The following is a 21462-nucleotide window of genomic DNA, read 5'->3' on the forward strand; positions in this document are numbered from 1 at the left end:
CTCATTGTACCCCTTTATATTGCAGTATATGAGCCACATAATAATCAGCACCATATACTGAAAACAGGGAGAAACTGAGAACTGTTGAGGAAGAGGTTTCACACTCACTCACTGAGTGAGTAAAATAAATTTAGAATCTATATTATTAACTATATGTAGAATATGACTGTTTTAGTGTCATTATGTGCTATTTTGGTTGGTGGTGTGCCCCAGGATTTTCTAAGTATAAAAAGTGTGCCGCGGCTCAAAAAAGGTTGAAAATCACTGCGTTACATGACTGAGCACAACTATGTTTGATGGATCGGATTGTCTTGCAACAGGATCTGCCAAGTTTACACATTTTTCCCCATAAACAGCACATGAAATATATAATATATGTAACTAGAATCTGCGGCACAAATCCAGGACTCACACTAGGATTTTTTCTACGGCTCTCCATAAGCTCATGAGCTTCTCTATTGCATGGGAATAATAGAGAGTTGAATAACATTGACTTGCATACGAGAGCTCAGACATGATGCATATTAATGTCAATTTCTCAACGTTTGATATTGGTCCAAGTATAAAACTAAATTCATTAGTTGGGGTGTGTGAGAATGTACCCCCACCATTCATGTAAACAGGGGTTCTGTTCTCATTAACTGTATAAAGGTCAAACATACTTCCTGCTGCTCCATTTGATACCAGGGGAGCACCATACATTGTTGGTATTTGCTGTCTGAGCACTGGTCTCACCCGAGTCCTGTTCTCTGCAATTTTCAACACTCCCATACTATAATATGGAGCGACAGGACCTGCTGCTTCATCCATTAGTAAGAATGGGACCCACTTCTCATGATCTGTGGGGATCCCAGCAGTCAGACCCTCCCCAATCAGCTTCTTATCCTCAATCCAGTGGATAGGAGACAGCTATAATTCTTGCTATAACTCCTCACACAATACGATGAAATGTAAGTTATATATCAAATGCTCATGTGAATGACTAATACAGATCCCTACAGATAAAGTAGGGATGTATGATATGTTTTGTATGTACAATCGGAATACAGGACAATACTGAACACAATAAAATATACAATGGAAGAAGAAGCAGCACAGATACCTCCAGTGCACAGATAGGATTGCTGGAAGCCAGGTAGAGATCCTGAGCAAGGTTGAAGTCATTGCTGAACATGGCAAGATGTCCTGCCAGGAGGTTATGATCTTCTATTCCCTAAGAGAAGGTACACGGGAAAAACCTCAGACATTTCTGTTCTAGGATTGGTATATTGTAATAAAGCGATCATCATTTACCACATTTTAGCCCAGGTAAACCATAGCCAGAAGATCTTTTTCTGATACCTTTATTTGTTCTAGAGACATCACCATGCCCACATTGCCAATGGTCCGATAAACCCGAACTGCAAAATCCACTTCCATGTGGTGTAGACAGGCCCGGGCGAGCTCATTCCAAGCCTCCGCAGAATTCAATGAGGTGCACACATTCCAGGCATCTGGGAATCTGGGAATGACAAGGTATACACATCTATCTTACAGTCTGCCCTGTGCAGACATACAGAACTTACTGAGAATTATTCAATGCAAGAATCCAGATTCTTAGGCTAAAAGGTCACTTTCAAGCAAGCAATAAAATTTCTGCATCACACCACCCTGCAGCACAAGACCCCCTGTTCACCGAAATCATGAAGCACCGTTCTGTCCTTCTCCAGTACTTAGGTCAGGACACATGGCCGTAGTCTTCGGATACAAGACACCCCCAATGATCAGCTTATTCATAGCCACCTCCAGTGTTAGACTGAGGTTACTTGGCCCACCACAGAAAATTATTCATTATCCATTATACATCAACCCTTTTGATAAAGACAATAGTAGCCTCCTAACTGGGTTGAATTTTGCTGGACCTCTGGGGTCCAGTATAGGGATAGAGCCTGGGCCCGCCAGAGGATGCCTCTAACACCTAAACTCACACACAAGGCCCCATGCACACGACCATCGGGGGCACATATGTACGGCCACAAGCTTGCGGCCTTGCATATGTCCCCCATAGACGGCAATGGAAGCACAGAGCAATACAGTGCAGTACATGTGCGACACCGTACTGCTCCGTAAACAGGAAAAGACAGGACATGTCCTATCTCTACCCGCGCTACTGTGCCGTGCATCACTATGGTGAAGGGAGGTCATCACTCCTCTTCTCCATCACAGCGAATGTATGCCCGCAGGGCATGTAGCCTTAGATAGAACCAGAAGCATTTCTCTATTCCCTGTATATTACTACCTGCAGTTCATCTCACGTTCTAACATCCACAATAATATTTTTACTTTTCAGGTATACTGAAAAGTAAAAATGTAAAAATGAAAAGTAAAAATTTACTTTTCACACACCTTGATATCACAAGGTGTGTGGCCAAAGTGCAATACACCTTCACCAAGATTACTAAAGGCAGCACCAACTGACGGTATAAACCTACCTCCGCAGCATTAAAGTCTGTGTTAACATTTTCTTCAGGTCTTGGGGCTCGGCATCCTTCATGTTGCTGAGGAAGCTATGAGTGCCCAGGATTATATTGTTCAGCATCCCGCTCTGAGTCTGGCAAGTCAGTTCTCCATTGTGTAAGAGAACCGGCTTGTGGCCATAGGGTAGTTTGGTACCACCGGCCAATATAACTTTAGAGCCTGTGACAAGCAGAAACTTAAGTGAGATATGGTTTTGGTAAACCTTTCTGAAAACTGGGAGAAGAAGGAAAGGAGAAGGAGAAGAAGATGATGGAGAAGGAGGTGGTGGAAGTGAACAAAGAAGAAAGAGAAGGAGGTTGAAGTAAAATAGGTGGAGGAAGTGAAGGAGAAGTAGCTAGCTGCAATAGTATAATTTATGACATAAAGTATCAACATTTTCCGACCTAGGAGTGATTTATACTCGGCCTCCTTCCTTCTAAAATCAACTTTGAAAATTATGGCAATGAACCTGAAAGGCTACACTAGCCCCTCCTTTTGTAGCTCGACAGGCTGTTAGTGTATAAGAGCACTTGCCCCCTCCCACTGTGTGCTCACTGCTGCTGAGATTACAGGAAGTGCAGGGGGATTGATTTTAGAAGGAAGGAGACCTAAAAAGATTACCACAGTCACAGTCTCATTGCCTGGATCTATGAGTAAGTGTCCCTGGTTTATCATGTTTGATTTTTATAGTAGATTTCTTTAAGCTACAAATATAATTAAAAAAGCAAAACCCCTTATAAAAGGAGTAAGAGAATCAATAGGTAATGACATGTACCTTGTATGGTGTCCTTATGAAAGACATATGTAAAAACTTTGTCGTCATCAAATGCACAAAAGACCCCTTTATCCATAGCCCAGTTTTCCCATAGTATTCCTTTAATTGTTGGAGAGAAGTTGGGAATCTCATATAAATTGTCATTTTGCTGGAGAAACAAAGAAAACAGAAACCATGTAAATAGGACAGCACATTTTCTACCGGAATTCTAGATATTCTATTATCATATACAGGCAGCCCCCCGGGTTACGTACAAGATAGGTTCCATAGGCTTGTTCTTAAGTTGAATTTGTACATAAGTCGAAACTGTATATTTTATAATTGTAGTTCCAAAAAAATATATATATTTTTGCCCCAGTGACAATTGTAGTTTCAAATTTTTTTGCTATAATGGGATTATCAATAAAGCTTCATTACAGACACCTTACAGCTGATCATTGCAGCCTAGGACTATAGTAACATCCAGAGAGGTCACCAGAGGTCAGAGGGGTCTGTCTGTAACTATGGGTTGTCTGTAAGTCAGGTGTCCTTAAGAAGGGGACCGCCTGTACATATCATGTATGGATTCCCTTCGCTGAAGCTTAGTCCAGGAAATTTGACAGACATCACCAGCGAGGATCATTACGGCTGCCTAGCTAGGGGTCTCCTGAGGTTACCTACTAGGATGAAAACCCTTGTGTAACAGTACTAGGAATACCTACCCATCAATATCTGTCCATACCAATGATTTTTACAGCCGCCAAGTAGATTTACAGATTTGTAATTAGAATGTATAATGAATTATTTATAAGTAAAAAGACAACGTATAGATAGAAGACACCAGGATACTTACTGGACAATAGACAAAGCCTTCAGTCTTCTCATCAATGATTATCAATCTAGTCCCAGAGGCGTCAGGAAATATCTTCTTCACGCTGACCGGATGTCGGTATTCATTCACATACTGCCAATCTTCTAGGTAAAAGTACTTCACCAGCCCGGTCTGAACACAAAGAACATAGATAGTAGTTTCTATAGCTGATCACCAATATTGGGAACTTGTCACAAGTCAGGATATATCAATAGACGGTGGCTCAATGCAAACCCACTGCACACCAGACGTCAGGGCCAGGTAGCAGATGATGTCTGAGCTGACCCAGGGTATAATTATAGTGTTTCTATACAGAACTTACATTGGTGCCATAAATTAGGAAATCCCCAGTCAGCGCATGGCATAGGATCCGATACTTCTCATCTGTGGATGGGAATAAACGCGTCTCCCTTTCTTCTTGAGAATCCAAAGGTTCGCTCTCAATCTACAGAAGGGAAAATATGTCACTAACTAAATCATACAAATGATAAAAGATAATACAAAGGTGTTTCTAACCAAACAGCATGTCTGTCCTAAAGCAATGTCCTACAAAACTACGGTGGAAACGCTAACTGTTCTGTAACAATTGCTCGGCTACACCAAGTCACTAAAGTCACTTAGATACATGATAGATATGTATATATATATTATATACACTCACCGCCACTTTATTAGGTACACCTGTCCAACTGCTCGTTAACACTTAATTTCTAATCAGCCAATCACATGGCGGCAACTCAGTGCATTTAGGCATGTAGACAGGGTCAAGACAATCTCCTGTAGTTCAAACCGAGCATCAGTATGGGGAAGAAAGGTGATTTGAGTGCCTTTGAACGTGGCATGGTTGTTGGTGCCAGAAGGGCTGGTCTGAGTATTTCATAAACTGCTGATCTACTGGGATTTTCACGCACAACCATCTTTAGGGTTTACAGAGAATGGTCCGAAAAAGAAAAAACATCCAGTGAGCGGCAGTTCTGTGGGCGGAAATGCCTTGTTGAGGCCAGAGGTCAGAGGAGAATGGGCAGACTGGTTTGAGCTGATAGAAAGGCAACAGTGACTCAAATCGCCACCCGTTATAACCAAGGTAGGCAGAAGAGCATCTCTGAATGCACAGTACGTCGAACTTTGAGGCAGATGGGCTACAGCAGCAGAAGACCACACCGGGTGCCACTCCTTTCAGCTAAGAACAGGAAACTGAGGCTACAATTTGCACAAGCTCATCGAAATTGGACAGTAGAAGATTGGAAAAACGTTGCCTGGTCTGATGAGTCTCGATTTCTGCTGCAACATTCGGATGGTAGGGTCAGAATTTGGCGTCAACAACATGAAAGCATGGATCCATCCTGCCTTGTATCAACGCTTCAGGCTGGTGGGGGTGGTGTCATGGTGTGGGGAATATTTTCTTGGCACTCTTTGGGCCCCTTGGTACCAATTGAGCATCGTTGCAATGCCACAGCCTACCTGAGAATTGTTGCTGACCATGTCCATCCCTTTATGACCACAATGTACCCAACATCTGATGGCTACTTTCAGCAGGATAATGCGCCATGTCATAAAGCTGGAATCATCTCAGACTGGTTTCTTGAACATGACAATGAGGTCACTGTACTCAAATGGCCTCCACAGTCACCAGATCTCAATCCAATAGAGCATCTTTGGGAGGTGGTGGAACGGGAGATTCGCATCATGGATGTGCAGCCGACAAATCTGCGGCAACTGTGTGAAGCCATCATGTCAATATGGACCAAAATCTCTGAGGAATGCTTCCAGCACCTTGTTGTATCTATGGCACGAAGAATTGAGGCAGTTCTGAAGGCAAAAGGGGGTCCAACCCGTTACTAGCATGGTGTACCTAATAAAGTGTACCTATTAGATACATGATATATATATATATTTGGGCTCCTTACCATATGAAGCTGCACTTTCCCCTCAAACAGAGCGGCTGCATAGTCGGAGTTCAGGCACATATTGGCGACTGTCCCCAGGTATTCCATGTCCTTTAGCCTCTCCACACCTGATCGATAGAAAGAAGTTAAAACATGATGTCAGGAAGACAAAAATAATATACAAGTCCATGTGCAGTTTTGCAGGTAGGCTTCCATTCATGTAAATAGATAGGTCATCAAGCTCGGAAACCCCTTTAAAAGGACTGTTTTATAATCAGTAAATTAGAATTGGACTCACCATTCTCAGTCAAAGCATAGAACCAGGCCCGATTGTTCATTCCCACAGCAACATGATAGGGACCGACAGCCACAAAATTGGGCTCCACTTCCACTGATACAGTGATGGGCAGTTCCTAAATAACAAGAAAATAAACAGCATGAATGAGAGTAACTATAGAAGGGGAACTGCCATACAAGAAAATACCAGAAGATTTAAAGGGGTTTTCCAGCGAAACAAGTTAGGCCCTATCCATAGATTACGGCCTAACTTGCTGATAAGTGGGGGTCTGAGTGATGGGACCCCAATAGATCATGTGAGCGGTGGTCCGATGTACCCCAGTCGGACCCCTCGTCACTCCCATAGATGACCGGAGCAGCCAGTCGCACATGGCTGGACTGCCCAATTCATCTCTATGGAGCTGACAAAGAATGACGATTGCCGAGACCCCCACCGATCAGCAAGTTAGGCCCCTATTCAGTGGATAACTTGTTTCGTTGGAATACCCCTTTAAGTGCAGAGAATTAAAGAGGTGTTCCCATTTCAGCAAATTAATGTTATTGTTTGTATGATAAAAAGTTATACAATTTTCTAATATACTTTCTGTATCAATTTCTCACCGTTTTCTAGATCTCTGCTTGCTGTCATTCTATAGAAAGCTTCATTGTTTATTTCCAGTAGATAGAAATCTGACCATGGTCACACAGGTGCACGGCTCGTTATATCACACATCTCTGATTACTCTCTGTGACACTAACGAGCCGTGCACCTGTGTGACCATGGTCAGATTTCTGTACTGTACTGGAAGCAAACGTAGAAGCTTCCTATACGATAACAGCAAGCAGAGAGAAAGTATATTGAAAAACTATTAATTTTCATCATACAAAACAATAATATTAATTTGCCAAAATTAGAATACCCCTTCAAGAAAAAATATAATCAAGATCTAAAACCACTGACTTACCCCTTCCACAGGATTGCTCACGGTCACCTCCAGCAGGGACGTGAGGTAGGCAATCCTGGTGCCGCTCGTATCTCCAAGGATGGGGAGTTTGGTGAGAAAAACATTGAGTGACCCTCTCTGTGTGGATACAGCCAATAACTGGCCATCATCTGTCCATGAGAGTTTATCTAATCCTAAAAAAAAAAGGAGATAGATAATCCCACTCTGCATAGCACCAATAGTACTGAATTAGTGCTGGATCAATGGAATAGGAGCAGCATAAAAAACTGGTGGCATATATATATATATATATATACACATATGAAACTAGTACCTTCAGATTTCCATTTCATGCTATTAAAAACTCACAATGGTTCCATCAATAGGTCTCTTAGGCTCCAATACCCATGCAGAAGGCATTACCTCCTATAGCAAGCAGAAATCTATAGTAAAGGATTTAGGGGGTCCACAACTGCTGCCCAAACCACCCACCCAGTTTTATATTGTGCCGTAGAGATAATAAAGAGAAGAACCTCCAGCCACAAAATGCTCAAGCAGTTAAGAGCCCTCACAGGTAGAGCTGAAAGATAACAGAAAAGATTGGTTCTGGTGCTGTATATAGTTAGTAAATATAAATAAGTGGGACAGTTACCTTTAGTTTCATCATCCAGAGTAATGATGGCGTACATTTCTTTCAGTTCAGTCAAGTCATGGATTTTTATACTGCAATATATAACATTTAATGAATATCTTTAGGACTCAATCAATAACATGTGATGGCGGTGTGATAGAGAAGTGATGACGCGTCTCTCACCAGTTGTCTCCACACGACGCAGCTTTGTTCAGCGACTGTGAAATAGCAATGCTGGTCAGGTTGTCCTTGTGGTTGCTTGCCTGGAAGAGCTCCTGACCAATCTCACTCATGTGTGTGGAGATCACCACAAAGAAGCCAAGAGAAAAGCCAATCATGATGTAGCCGTCGCCGTACCTGCCAAAATACAATATGTCAATAACAGAATGTAGGAAAGTAGGAGAAGAAGTTGTAGATTGGGTGAAGATAGTGGAGATTGAGTTTAGCTCCTGAATACACTGGACTCATGAGCTCTCTTCTCAAAGTCTACTAGGAGTTTTGAAATGTTTAACTCAATAGGTCAAAAATTTCAAGTAAGTAACCAGTCTCCCAGATCTTAGAATCTATTTGTAGTTTTTTATTATGAAATATAGTGACAAATTCTCTGTAACTCGGGGCCTCATTCACACTTGGAAGGGTCTCAATAGAAATGAGATTGGATAAGAACTGATGAAATTCTGGAAGACAATTGAACCTCTGAACTGCACAGGATCTCTTACCATCGATGGGACACGATGGAGCCATAACGCTGCTGGAACGCCAGTTCTATCGGGTTATCCGGATCATTTAGGTTAAACAGGAACAAGGTTTTCTTCCCTACGACAACACTTACCTAGAGAGGGAACATAAGATTCTCAACTTACAATCAGAGAATCTATTGGTACAAAAGTAGATTAAATGGCTTGTCCTAAAAAAACAATCACCTCCTATCACGTCTAACATCCTGGAAGTCAGGCGTGAACATCAGGGACCTGAACAAATGTCTTGATAGCAGTAGATTCATCTTGAGGACTTTATAGGTTGTATTACTTGTCTCTCTGCGGTTTATGCTTATATCATGATAGTGGGGGTCATTTACTAAGGGCCCGATTCGCGTTTTCCCGACGTGTTACCCGAATATTTCCGATTTGCGCCGATTGTACCTGAATTGCCCCTGGATTTTGGTGCACGCGATCGGATTGTGGCGCATCGGCGCCGGAATGTGCGCGACGGAAATGGGGGGCGTGGCCAAACGAAAACCCGAAGTATTCGGAAAAACCGCCGCATTTAAGAACGGAAAATGTGTCGCTCGGGACGCGCTTACCTTCACTCAGCCCGAGCCGGTGAACTCTGGCGCGGTCAGATGCTTTTCAGCGCAGCAGCGCCACCTGGTGGACGGCGGAGAAACTGCCTTATTAAATCCCAGCCGGACCCGAATCCAGCGCAGAGAACGCGCCGCTGGATCGCGAATGGACCGGGTAAGTAAATCTGCCCCAATATGTCAGTTATATACACATCAGATGCAATATACCTCCAGTAGGAAATTCTGATCATTAATCCATTAGCTGCAAGGGCCTGTGCAAGGAATATTCACAGAGAGTTCGGTTCCAGCACAATTCAGGTTACATTGTTGCAAAAAATCTGTAAAAGTCATTTTCTCATCGTCTTTGCAATAATGTGATTTAATGGTTGTGAATTGAAGATTTTAACATTTAATCAAACAAAATAAAAGAATGGATTTTGAACCTCAGCTATGAATTGTGCTGGGACCGATGACTTTGTGCATAGTGATTGGCTTTGGGTTGGGCTTGGTCCTGGACATTCTGGAGGATTCATAAAACAAGGGGGGAGCTGGCCAATATTACTACTATGTATATCCTGTCCAATGAAACTTGAAGTATATGAGCAGCTAAATGATCTTGAATCAGATGACCTATTACCTTAAAGGGGATGTCCGGGTTTTGAATACATGGCTGCTCTTTTCCAAAAAATGTTGCAGACCTGACCATGGATAGTGTATGGCAGTGCCACCTAGCTTAAAGGAAACCTACCACTTCGGGTAGGGCTTATAAGCTGGACATGCCGTGCACCAGCTCAGGGTGACCTGGTGCCGGCGCTTATCTCTGTTATGTTTTTAAACAGTTTTAAAGTGTTTTAACAGTTTATTAATGTTTATATCCTTACTGGCTTTCCCACACTGGGGTCGGCGCACCATGCATGCTACCACTTCCTATTCAGATGCACGCACGGTCGCGCGCATGGTGCCCCGAGCGCGGACCCCGGTGCGGGAAAGCCAGTAAGGATATAAACATTAATAAACTGTTAAAACACTTTAAAAACATAACGGAGATAAGCGCCGGCACCAGCTCACCCTGAGCTGGTGCACGGCATGTCCAGCTTATAAGCCCTATCCCAAGTGGTAGGTTTCCTTTAAGGCAGTTTACCAGTCGCCCCCGCCCCCCCCCCACCCCCCAAAGATCATGAAAACAGGGGTCCATTTTACAACCTTTGTATCCCCAAAAAAATGGAGCAGCTGGTTGGTTACAACTTACCCCCATTCTCATGAGCCATGGGGGTCCCCATCACTGAGAACCCCACACAGTTTTGGAAAGAAGCAAGCATGTTTTCGAAACTTTGGACAACTCCTTTAAGGCATCTCCTCATTGGCTTCATTATTTGAATAAAACAGATGTGATAAGATAAGAGGACAGTGGGATCTTACAGTGCTCTCTCCTGGTGACGCCCGCTCATCTGTCTTCATTACTGAGAACTGGATGTCACTCGGTTCCATCCGCACAGACGTCTGCAAAGCACAGGACAAAAATATTAAGCTCACATCTCTTTTAATAATAATAAAAATAATAATAATCTTTATTTATATAGCGCCATCAAATTCTGTAGCACTTTACAAATCATAGGGGACATATACGAATATAATATTACATTACATAGTACAAACAGTCATATGGAGTGAGGGCCCTGCTCACAAGAGCTTACAGTCTATGAGGATGAGGGGGTGACACAAGTGCTTACAGTCTATGAGGATGAGGGGGTGACACAAGTGCTTACAGTCTATGAGGATGAGGGGGTGACACAAGAGCTTACAGTCTATGAGGATGAGGGGGTGACATAGGAGCTTACAGTCTATGAGGATGAGGGGGTACAAGAGCTTACAGTCTATGAGGATGAGGAGGTGACACAAGAGCTTACAGTCTATGAGGATGAGGGGTGACACAAGAGCTTACAGTCTATGAGGATGAGGGGGTGACACAAGAGCTTACAGTCTATGAGGATGAGGGGGTGACATAGGAGCTTACAGTCTATGAGGATGAGGGGGTACAAGAGCTTACAGTCTATGAGGATGAGGAGGTGACACAAGAGCTTACAGTCTATGAGGATGAGGGGGTGACACAAGAGCTTACAGTATATGAGGATGAGGAGGTGATACAAGAGCTTACAGTCTATGAGGATGAGGTGGTGACACAAGAGCTTACAGTCTATGAGGATGAGGGGGTGACACAAGAGCTTACAGTCTATGAGGATGAGGGGGTGACACAAGAGCTTACAGTCTATGAGGATGAGGTGGTGACACAAGAGCTTACAGTCTATGAGGATGAGGGGGTGACACAAGAGCTTACAGTCTATGAGGATGAGGTGGTGACACAAGAGCTTACAGTCTATGAGGATGAGGGGGTGACACAAGAGCTTACAGTCTATGAGGATGAGGGGATGACACAAGAGCTTACAGGCTATGAGGATGAGGGAGTGACACAAGAGCTTACAGTCTATGAGGATGAGGAGTGACACAAGAGCTTACAGTCTATGAGGATGAGGGGGGCACAAGAGCTTACAGTCTATGAGGATGAGGGGATGATACAAGAGTGTTAGGGATTTTTATGCAGGGCCCCAACAGCCCTCTTGACTTTTGTAAGGTGAGTCCTAATTAACCCTTTGAGGGAGGATGAGATAGCTGCCGGCAGCGAGCTGACAGAGTAAATGAAAGACAGTGTCGGTCTTCCCATGCACTCAAATCAAACTGTTTATTTCAAACAGATACAGCTATATTTTAACACATAGAGATCAGCATTTGGGGTGTTGTATGAATGGAGATAAGGTACTTAGATTCTATTGGCCATTATGCTTTTGTACCAGCACATTCTGGGAAAAATGACTAGGCCTTGTTTACAGCCATGCTTATCTACACAATGGCTCCTAGAAGCTTCTTCATAACCAAAATAAATAACAAGAATACAGAGGCCCGAAGGACGGTAAGAAATGCCAAGGATATAGTGAAAAGGCAAACAACAGTTTAAATGAGAAAAAAATAGCTGAATTAAAACATTTAACTCTATAGCTTCTAAGAGGGAAGCATAACCCCCCCCCCCCCCCAAGGTGGCCGCTGTATCTAAGATGGCGGACAGTAGTCAAGATGGCGTCCGAAACCAGTGCGACCTCCTTAACAAAGAGCTTACAGTTTATGAGGATGAGGGGGTGACACAGGAGCTTACAGTTTATGAGGATGAGGGGGTGACACAAAAGCTTACAGTCTATGAGGATGAGGGGGTGACACAAGAGCTTACAGTCTATGAGGATGAGGGGGTGACACAAGAGCTTACAGTCTATGAGGATGAGGGGGGTGACACAAGATCCTACAGTCTATGAGGATGAGGAGTTGACATAAGAGCTTACAGACTATTAGGATGAGCAGTGACACAAGAGCTTACAGTCTATGAGGATGAGGGGGTGACACAAGAGCTTACAGTCTATGAGGATGAGGGGATGACACAAGAGCTTACAGTCTATGAGGATGAGGGGGTGACACAAGAGCTTACAGTCTATGAGGATGAGGGGGTGACACAAGAGCTTACAGTCTATGAGGATGAGGGGGTGACACAAGAGCTTACAGTCTATGAGGATGAGGGGGTAACACAAGAGCTTACAGTCTATGAGGATGAAAGGGGTGACACAAGAGGTAAAAGAGCTTGTATAATGTAAAGCTTGTACCCATTCACCGGAAACTCCCGACGTACACAAAAAAGATGTCCAGAGACATATCCTGGCAGGATACATCGCATCCAATGAGAAACACAGTATTGTCTATATCTATGATATAGAGATACTGGGGGAATTTATTAACACATTTGCACCAAATAAACTTTTCTGACTAAGGGGTCGTGGGCCTCATAAATTTATCCAGGCACCAAAATTCACACGCACAGTATAGACCAACTAAAACTAGGTCTGAAGTAAGAAGCAGCAGTCTTATACTGCACCAGAATTTATAATAACAGTGATAAATCTGGCGCAACAGAAGACTAGAAACTGTCGGAACCTGAGACACATTTTTAAATGTCTGTACCGAAATCATGCTGCATCAGTATGGGGCGATAGTTCTATGGACAGGGATCACAGTATCACAAGAAGGTAGGAAAACTTGACCCTGGTCCTGTAGTCCTGCAGCCAGAGGAAGTAAGAGCAACCAGCCACAGTTTTCTGCTCCTGATGGAGATGACTAGAGAGCACAGGCACGGACACCTCTCCATGTAACCTGGTCAGGGAGGGACCAACATCTATCATCTATTTATGACATATCCTGCTGTTAGCACATGGCACTTACTGGCTTCACTGGATCTTTAGTGAATGAATTTACTGGAACATTTGGAGTCCTGCAGTCTATTTGCTCTAGTGGTTAGTGGGGGTGAAGCTTTGCTACCCTATTCATTTATTACTCTTGGACGTCTCTAAGAAATAATGCAAATACCTAAATATCAATTATATTTAGGACATACCTGGCGGATTGTATCTCCCTCCTGATTACTGATGGTTATCATTTTATCTTCACCTCCCAAAGCCAATAGATTCTGAGAGCTCCAGCAGCCACAGGTGATGCGTTTTGTATGTTTACCTGTAAAGAATGACAGAGAATTAAAGTGAAAATTTCAGAATTATTAACTATAAATCCTATTAAATTGTTAGTTTATTTTCAGACATGTATGTGCCCAACTTACCCAGGACAGGTACCTTCCTAGACGTCTGTAGGTTATAAACCAGCAAGTTTCCTTTCGATGTCCCCACAGCTAGCAAAGAACTAGTCTTTGACCACAGCAAGAAGGACATTTGATCTCTAAAAAAAAAAAAAAAAAAAAAAAAAATATCAAGTAGGAATGCTCTGACTTTAAATACAATGGGGAACATTTACTAAGGGCTTTGCACCAGTTTCTGTCGGACTTTGCATGTTCTTTTATGTGTAAACTGCTTGCACAGGTTTTTAAGAAGTGTCTGCGCCACAAATGTGTCGCACGCGACCATTTGGTGGCGCAGCTGCACTAGACCCCATGCGACACAAAATTGGGGGCGTCTGTCTGTTACAAGCCCTTTGTTAAAGGTGCACCACAAAAAAGTTGGTGAACTCTGTCAGGCCAGTGCAGGAAGCGACAGATTCATGATTTCTGCTGCACGTTTTTAATGATTGTGTGCCACCGAGCATAAGGCAGAGCACTTTACTACATTCTTTGTAAATGTGCCTCAATGGGGCAGAATTACTTACCCGGTCCTGTAGCGATCCCCGAGGTGCGTTCTCCGACGAGGATGAAGTCCGGCGCGATTCTTCAAGATTGTGCGTCCATTTTCCTGCATGTGTCTCTTCCCCGCTGAGGTCCACCGGAGTTCACCTTCTTCTTCCTGGTGTATATGAGTGCATTGTCTTGCGACACAATTTGAATTGTAAATCCTGCGCTTAGTCCGAATGAGTCAGGTTGTCCGTCAGCCACGCCCCCAATTTGTGTTGCGAGCAAGTCGCCGCGATTGCGCCAGAATCCGATCGCGTGCACCAAAAACCCCACTTAAATGCGACGCAAATCAGAAATAGTCGGGAAACCCAACAAAAATGCGCCGTGCGGGCCCTTAGTAAATGTGCCCCAACGTATACTGAGGGCCTCCCATTATCCATATATATTTATGAACCTAATTCAGCGCCTCACCTCATGCCACTGTCTAACTGGCTGGTTTTACATGTATTGGAGTCCCACATGTAGATAGAACTAGATTTCTCTGCAACAATGGCCAGAGCATTGCCGTCTTTGTCCCAGTCCATGGAATAACATGCACTAAGGAGAGAAGAAATGAAAGTACAAAATCAGATTCCAAACAAATTCAACCATCAGGGAAATAAGAAATATTAAGTCCAGAGACGATGCTCACCCTGGTAAGTTAATCTCATCTTTCTTCTGACCATGGCGATCATAGATTTTTACAGTGTGATCCGCTCTGGAGGGAAAGATGGGAGATTTAGTGTGATGTGATATTTATAGAAAGACCACAAGGAAGGAAAGAAGAATGGAAGAGAAAAAGATTGGGAGAGAGGAGGGAGGAAAAGAGGAAAGGAGGAACAATGGATCGCACAAAGGAAGTATGGGAGGAAAAAAAGATGGAAACAGAGATTGAGGAAAGAAAAAAGGTTGAGAGAAAGGAGTTGGAGAACAAGGGATGGAGAGACGGAGGAACAAAGCATGGCAGGAAGGGAAGAAGGAAAATTTGGGGGAAACGAGTGTGGAAAAGAAAGAAGGAGGAAGCATTGATGAGGAATAATGAATGGTAGCAAAGATTACAAGTAGGAGAAAGCAGGAAAGGATGTATGAATAATTGGATTTATTTGTAGTAGCACCATTTCTGCAGGGGGTCGCTTTATTTTCTATATAACAAACAATTTAGAGTCCATTCATATCATTCTGTTTTCCATCCTTATCATCACTGTTACCCTCAGTTGCCAACTGTTCGCTGTAAATGGGCAAAATACAAAAATACACCAACAGTGGTGTCCAGATGTGGTAATTTCTTAATCACTAAGGGAAATAAATGCATCCTGTGCCAACAGTCACCCGAGCCTCCGCCAGATGGGGCAGGAGCCTGTGCTGTATATTCTTGGTGCCTCCTGCTACATAGTGATGGGTAATGACATTACCACTGTCCCTGCAGATACTTATAAAGAAAAAATACCAATGTATCTACTTACCCAGTTACCACAATGTAATTTCCTAATGTCTTCTGCCACACATACTGGATGGGATGACCAAGCAAGCCCTTCTCTGTCAGTGAAAAGACTCGCTGAAAAACAGAAATATTACTTTTTTTATTGTTAGAAATTAGATGTAATGTAATGGGCCAGTGAATTCAGATAATGCATATTTTCCAATTTAGCTATTGTCTAACAACAAAATACTGGGCCATACAGATTGCAAAGTAGATGTACATCTCTATATATAAGATTATTATACTCCATGTGCATGTGTACATCTCTATATATAAGATTATTATACTGCATGTGCATGTGTACATCTCTATATATAAGATTATTATACTGTATGTGCATGTGTACATCTCTATATATAAGATTATTATACTGTATGTGCATGTGGACATCTCTATATATAAGATTATTATACTGTATGTGCATGTGTACATCTCTATATATAAGATTATTATACTGTATGTGCATGTGGACATCTCTATATATAAGATTATTATACTGTATGTGCATGTGTACATCTCTATATATAAGATTATTATACTGTATGTGCATGTGTACATCTCTATATATAAGATTATTATACTGTATGTGCATGTGTACATCTCTATATATAAGATTATTATACTGTATGTGCATGTGTACATCTCTATATATAAGATTATTATACTGTATGTGCATGTGGACATCTCTACATATAACATTATTACACTGTATGCGCATGTTTACATCTCCATACATTATTACACTGTATATATATGTATATGTCTACCTGCCTTGTTGCTCTCCATGGTAACAGCAGGGAGCCACCAGAGAGTTACCTTCTCCCATGTGGCTACTTAATCCTATGCTGTCTAAAGGCAGTATTAGCAGCGCTGAATTAAAAAAATTTCTGATTTTTGCCTACAGGAAAATCAAAGTCTGCAGCAAGGGAATTATAGTCCCCAAATCCAGAATGTGTGTAATACATAAGATACAGCCGCTCCCCAGGGCACAGCTCTGTAGGGTGACACAGCACCAGACCTGCATTGCAGCCCCTTCACACTGGGCATTGATGGGGGTCACAGAAGTAGGACCCCCACCAATCACTAAGTCATCTCATGACCTTATAAGATGGGAATATCCCTTTAACTTCTAAGGTGGCTGCAAAATATAAGGATTAAAGAAAAAACAGACATGACCCTCCATGTATTCTGAAAGATGTAACGAGTGTCAAGCCAGTAAAGTCACACAATGCCCACGTTCTGGGGTCTACAGCAGAGATCAAGTTCTTCTAACTAAGAGGAAATTACACAAATCACATGATGTGACTAAGGTGCACCAGGGGAGATGACCAACAAGTGATACTGGATACACAAGGAGTATGAAAGAGAAGAGCAATGGAAGGAATGTGAAATCAGTGATGTATACAGGAAGTTATGACATAGTATTAGTTAGGTCTACCACAGACCGCTCTGATCAAGACTTGTGAAGATGCCCTGGCACTAACCCTAACCTACTACACTTACACGTTGGACACCCTCTTCCATAGCTCCATGGTGCAGTTCTGATACTTGCCCACGGTTGGCACTTTTAGGGGAGAACATGGTTAAGTTGTTGTGCAGCCCCTATCTCAGTGATGGCAAACCTTTTAGACACAAGGTGCCAAAACTACAACCAAAACCCACATATTTTTCGCAAAGTGCAGATGCAATAATTTAAACAGTAACTTATTACTCCCTGCTCTGTCACAGGTTTAAATTGTATAGGCGCCTGAGGACACCAATACAGTAGAATGAAGGTGAAAAAGTTTTTGATTATCATTGTAGCTTCCTTCTAGGGTCCTGGGCTGCCTGTGATTGCAAGAGGCCTTGAGTCCTGTCTGGTGAACTGTGCTCTGGGGTGATGGTGCGGGTGCCCACAGAGAGGACTCCGAGTGCCACCTCTGGCACCCGTGCCATAGGTTCACCACCACTGCCCGATCTGTAACAACTTTCTACTTGTGGGATGAGGCCAGATGGGTCATCCCTCATCCCTCATCCCCCTTCTGGCAGCAATGAGGTCTGGGAATTCATGACCCTGTCTTTGCAGGTACCAACCCCTGAATTGCAGAACACCCCGCAGGATCTGCCAACCTCAAGACCCGCTATCTTCTACCCCTCAACAGAGGCCATCATCAATGGGTGGATGATCCCTGGAGCTGTCACATCCAGGGATATCTATCCGTACAGCATAAGAAGATGTGTTTCTTCCAGGAGGAATATAAGAGGAGCAGCACAAGGCAGATGTGTATCCGCAGATGATAAACAATCCCATATTACTACACAGATGGTGATCACTGATGATCTTCCCCTCTAAGTGGATCATTAATGATTGTTACTATATCTATCATCAGGTCACATTATATAGAAGCCCCCATTTCTAGTCCAGGACCACCTAGAACCTGTCAGGTCCAGTAAGGCAGTGCCCAGGGACCACACACATCACATAGAGAGCACCGGGCTCAGCACTCAGCCCCCGTGTCTATAAAAAACAAGGTAAAACACAAAGTGATCCCCAAATTTTCCGGCCTCCTTACCTTCATTCTGGACTCCGTGCAGCAACGCACTGCGCATGCGCGTACCCAGGGTAACCAGGGGGGGCGGCAAACTGCAGAGCGTCATTTAATTCCATGGTAACCATTCCGCCAATCAGTACGGGTGTCGTCATGACGTTCAAATTACGTTTTCGCATTTTTTAACGTGTTGATATGTCTCCTGTGGACTTGTGAAGCAGAAGCGCGGAGGCCATTTTATTGGAGACAAAAAAAAGCATTCAAACTAATCAGAAGACCACGCAAATATGTCTCCTGGTTAGAAGACAAAGCGCAGTAGTGATGACTGAAAAGACTTAGGGAAAAGTTTTTTTTAGAGGAAATAATAATAATAATAATAAGGAAAAAAATACAATCAGAAATATATTTGATCTAAAAATAAGCAGAAGAGAGATTTACAGGTTGTGAGGTAATACAATGAAATGTACACATATGCAGCCTATAGGACTTTAATACATAATCTGTAACGTTGGAAGGGGGAAAAAACAAAAAAATATATATATTTTAATCCCTACTTTCAGGATTTAAAAGACCACACATTCACACCACCACATATCTTTCTCCAGTGGCGTAACTAGAAGCTGATGGGCCCCAGTGCAAAGTCTGTTTCAGGCCCCCCGACTATAATGTATGGTTTATAGAATTAGTCTTCTCATATGGGAAAGTGACACCATAAGGGCCCCCTATGCCTCTTGGGTCCGGGTGTGATCGCAACCTCTGCACCCTAACCAAGTTACGCCCTTGTCTTTGTCTGTAGTCCTTCACAGGACACTAACATAAGAAATGGGGAATAGGAAAGCAATTTGTTTGTTTTTTTAAGTGTGCCATTTTCAGATGCCCTAATACTGCAACCTTAGGGTTTTAACAGTCGGGCATGTCCATTTCACATCCACACAAAGCGTATTATTTTCAGTTATGTCAATGTTTCAGCATCACGTCTGCAAACAAATAAAAATAATTGGTTAAAATAATGAGGCAAAAAAAACCTGTTTCTTCAAATCATCTGAGAAAAAACAAACCAAACAACGGATGAGATCCATTTTTTTTTCTGTGGAACCATTGATACTGCTACCCTGCTTCCCCTAAAATAGGACATCCCCCGAAAATAAGACCTAGTAGATTTTTGTTGAAGCTTAGAAATATAAGGACTCTCCTGAAAATAAGACCTAGTGGCAGCCTTTGCAGCAGCTCCCCCCATGCCGTACATTAGTATTAGTAGATCATTTAGATACCATAAGAGGTTGTGACCTGCGGGAAGAAATGGGATAAAATCTCTGTTGCGCTGCAAATGTTAGACAAGCAGCTACCCGGACAAGAAGGGGATCATTTAAAGAAAGTGCTCTAATATGAGAGATTGGGGGCAATGATTCCAATAGAAATGGAGTCACAAGAAATTCTACATGAAATAAGTTTGGAGAGAAGGATGTTAGAAGTTTTTTTTTCCAAGAATAAATGTGAATTATTTTTCATGGAAATACAAGACACCCCCTGTTTAGGAGCAAAAATTAATATAAGACACTGTCTTATTTTCGGGGAAACAGGGTATTGCCCGACCACAGAACAGATGATGAGACTACATTCATCATAGTGATATATTATACAAGAGGTCCCTGCTTTCCTTCAAAACAGCAGCACCGATCTGTTGAGCACTGATCATGATTATATTTAGCGTTGCTGTTTTGCTCCTTGTATTATATATCACCATGCTACTGGAAGTCCTATTCGTCTGCACTGGAGTCAGTCCATGGATGGTTTCTAGTGTAATGCAGACATTCCTCATTAGGAAAACCTTTAGTTTTAGTTTATCTCCCAAGGTTGTGCCTAAACTGCTAAGGGCGTGTTCCTACATTCAGGGCAGTTTCCCACGTGGCGTTTTTATCTCATTTTTAAACGCATACAAAACGCAAGTGGGAGGGGGTTTGCCAAAACGCATATGCGTTTCCAATTAAACACATTTTGGATGCCTTTAAAAACGAGACAAAAACGCCCTCAGATTTGCAGATGCAGTTTTTGAAGCCAAAAGCAGGTATAGATAATAACGGGTAAGAACATATCATTCAGAAGAGTTACTCCTTCTCCACTCCTGGTTTGGACATCAAAAACTTCTTCTACAAAATTGAACATGGGAACACACCCTAATTGTTACTGAATCAGCAGATTTTTTTTAATTCATCTATAGGCAGGTTGAAATCTTAACCGATATTCTCTCTGGTATGATTTTGACACATCAGAGCAATCCAGTACAAACAAGACAAGAAAAAGGTGGGATGCGTACACAAGGCGAGGCAAAAATACAAGAATTTTATCAATTAAATAACATTTGACATTTTGACACATCTGAGCAATCCAGATAACCAATCTGCCAAAGGTAACGTAAGAGGAGTTTGTCTCGACAAAATGCCTACCCCACCTAGCAAGTAGGAATTTTTGGAATCACCGGTTACATGAGGGCACACATATATACAAAAAATAAGCTCCCGATGGCCAAGAAAGAACACCACAGAGGTTTATTTGATCCAATGAGGTAAAAGGAGATTGTTAAACATTGAGCAAAATATAAAACAAAACTGCACCTTCCCCTAATACTTGTATTTCTTACCTGCCCATGGGAAAAAATACTCTTTAAAGTCATCACAGTAAGGATTCATGTATGGTAATGTTAGGTGGTCATCTCCATGTTACAAATCGGGTTTCTTAAAAAAAAAAAATCTCCATGTTAACCTCCAACATGTTGCTCCTTCTGTTATCTGCCAGTTGGCAGTGGCACATGCATGGTCATGAGCCAACATCTACCGTATTTTCCGGACTATAAGGCGCACTTAAAAGCCTTGGATTTCCTTGGAAATCCAAAGTGCGCCTTATAGTCCGGTGCTCCCTATGTATGGCACAGGGCAGCGGACCATACTTACATAGGTCCCCGCTACCGGAGACAGCAGATCTCCAGCGGGAACTGCAGACCACGCGGCACGAACAACTTCTGCCGCGTGGTCTGCAGTTCCCGCTGGAGATCTGCTGTCTCCGGTAGCGGGG

At 42.7% G+C, this 21462-nt stretch overlaps 1 protein-coding gene across 3 annotated transcripts in view; it reads right to left on the reverse strand.

Annotated features, from left to right (window-relative positions):
- The window catches only part of WDR19 (WD repeat domain 19), a 32693-nt gene extending 11517 nt beyond the window's left edge, over positions 1-21176 (reverse strand). Inside the window, exons 1-20 of one of the 3 annotated variants that reach the window (XM_072125593.1) lie at positions 21032-21176; positions 18418-18602; positions 15849-15940; positions 15038-15103; positions 14818-14943; positions 13846-13961; positions 13627-13742; positions 10560-10640; positions 8578-8690; positions 8042-8215; positions 7880-7950; positions 7249-7421; positions 6306-6420; positions 6029-6135; positions 4444-4566; positions 4104-4253; positions 3272-3419; positions 2472-2676; positions 1342-1501; positions 1103-1213 (exon numbers count right to left, since the gene is read on the reverse strand). In XM_072125593.1, the coding sequence (XP_071981694.1) occupies positions 1103-1213; positions 1342-1501; positions 2472-2676; positions 3272-3419; positions 4104-4253; positions 4444-4566; positions 6029-6135; positions 6306-6420; positions 7249-7421; positions 7880-7950; positions 8042-8215; positions 8578-8690; positions 10560-10640; positions 13627-13742; positions 13846-13961; positions 14818-14943; positions 15038-15103; positions 15849-15940; positions 18418-18423 (2253 nt within the window). In that variant the 5' untranslated portion in view covers positions 18424-18602; positions 21032-21176. Of the gene's footprint in view, positions 1-1102; positions 1214-1341; positions 1502-2471; positions 2677-3271; positions 3420-4103; positions 4254-4443; positions 4567-6028; positions 6136-6305; positions 6421-7248; positions 7422-7879; positions 7951-8041; positions 8216-8577; positions 8691-8781; positions 8856-10559; positions 10641-13626; positions 13743-13845; positions 13962-14817; positions 14944-15037; positions 15104-15848; positions 15941-18417; positions 18746-21031 lie in introns of those variants that run through there. The other 2 variants (XM_072125584.1, XM_072125603.1) reach the window with 2 other exon arrangements.
- Positions 21177-21462: the final 286 nt, after the last annotated feature.

The sequence above is a fragment of the Engystomops pustulosus genome, chromosome 1 (assembly GCF_040894005.1).
Source record: "Engystomops pustulosus chromosome 1, aEngPut4.maternal, whole genome shotgun sequence".
In the NCBI taxonomy this organism is placed as follows: domain Eukaryota; kingdom Metazoa; phylum Chordata; class Amphibia; order Anura; family Leptodactylidae; genus Engystomops; species Engystomops pustulosus.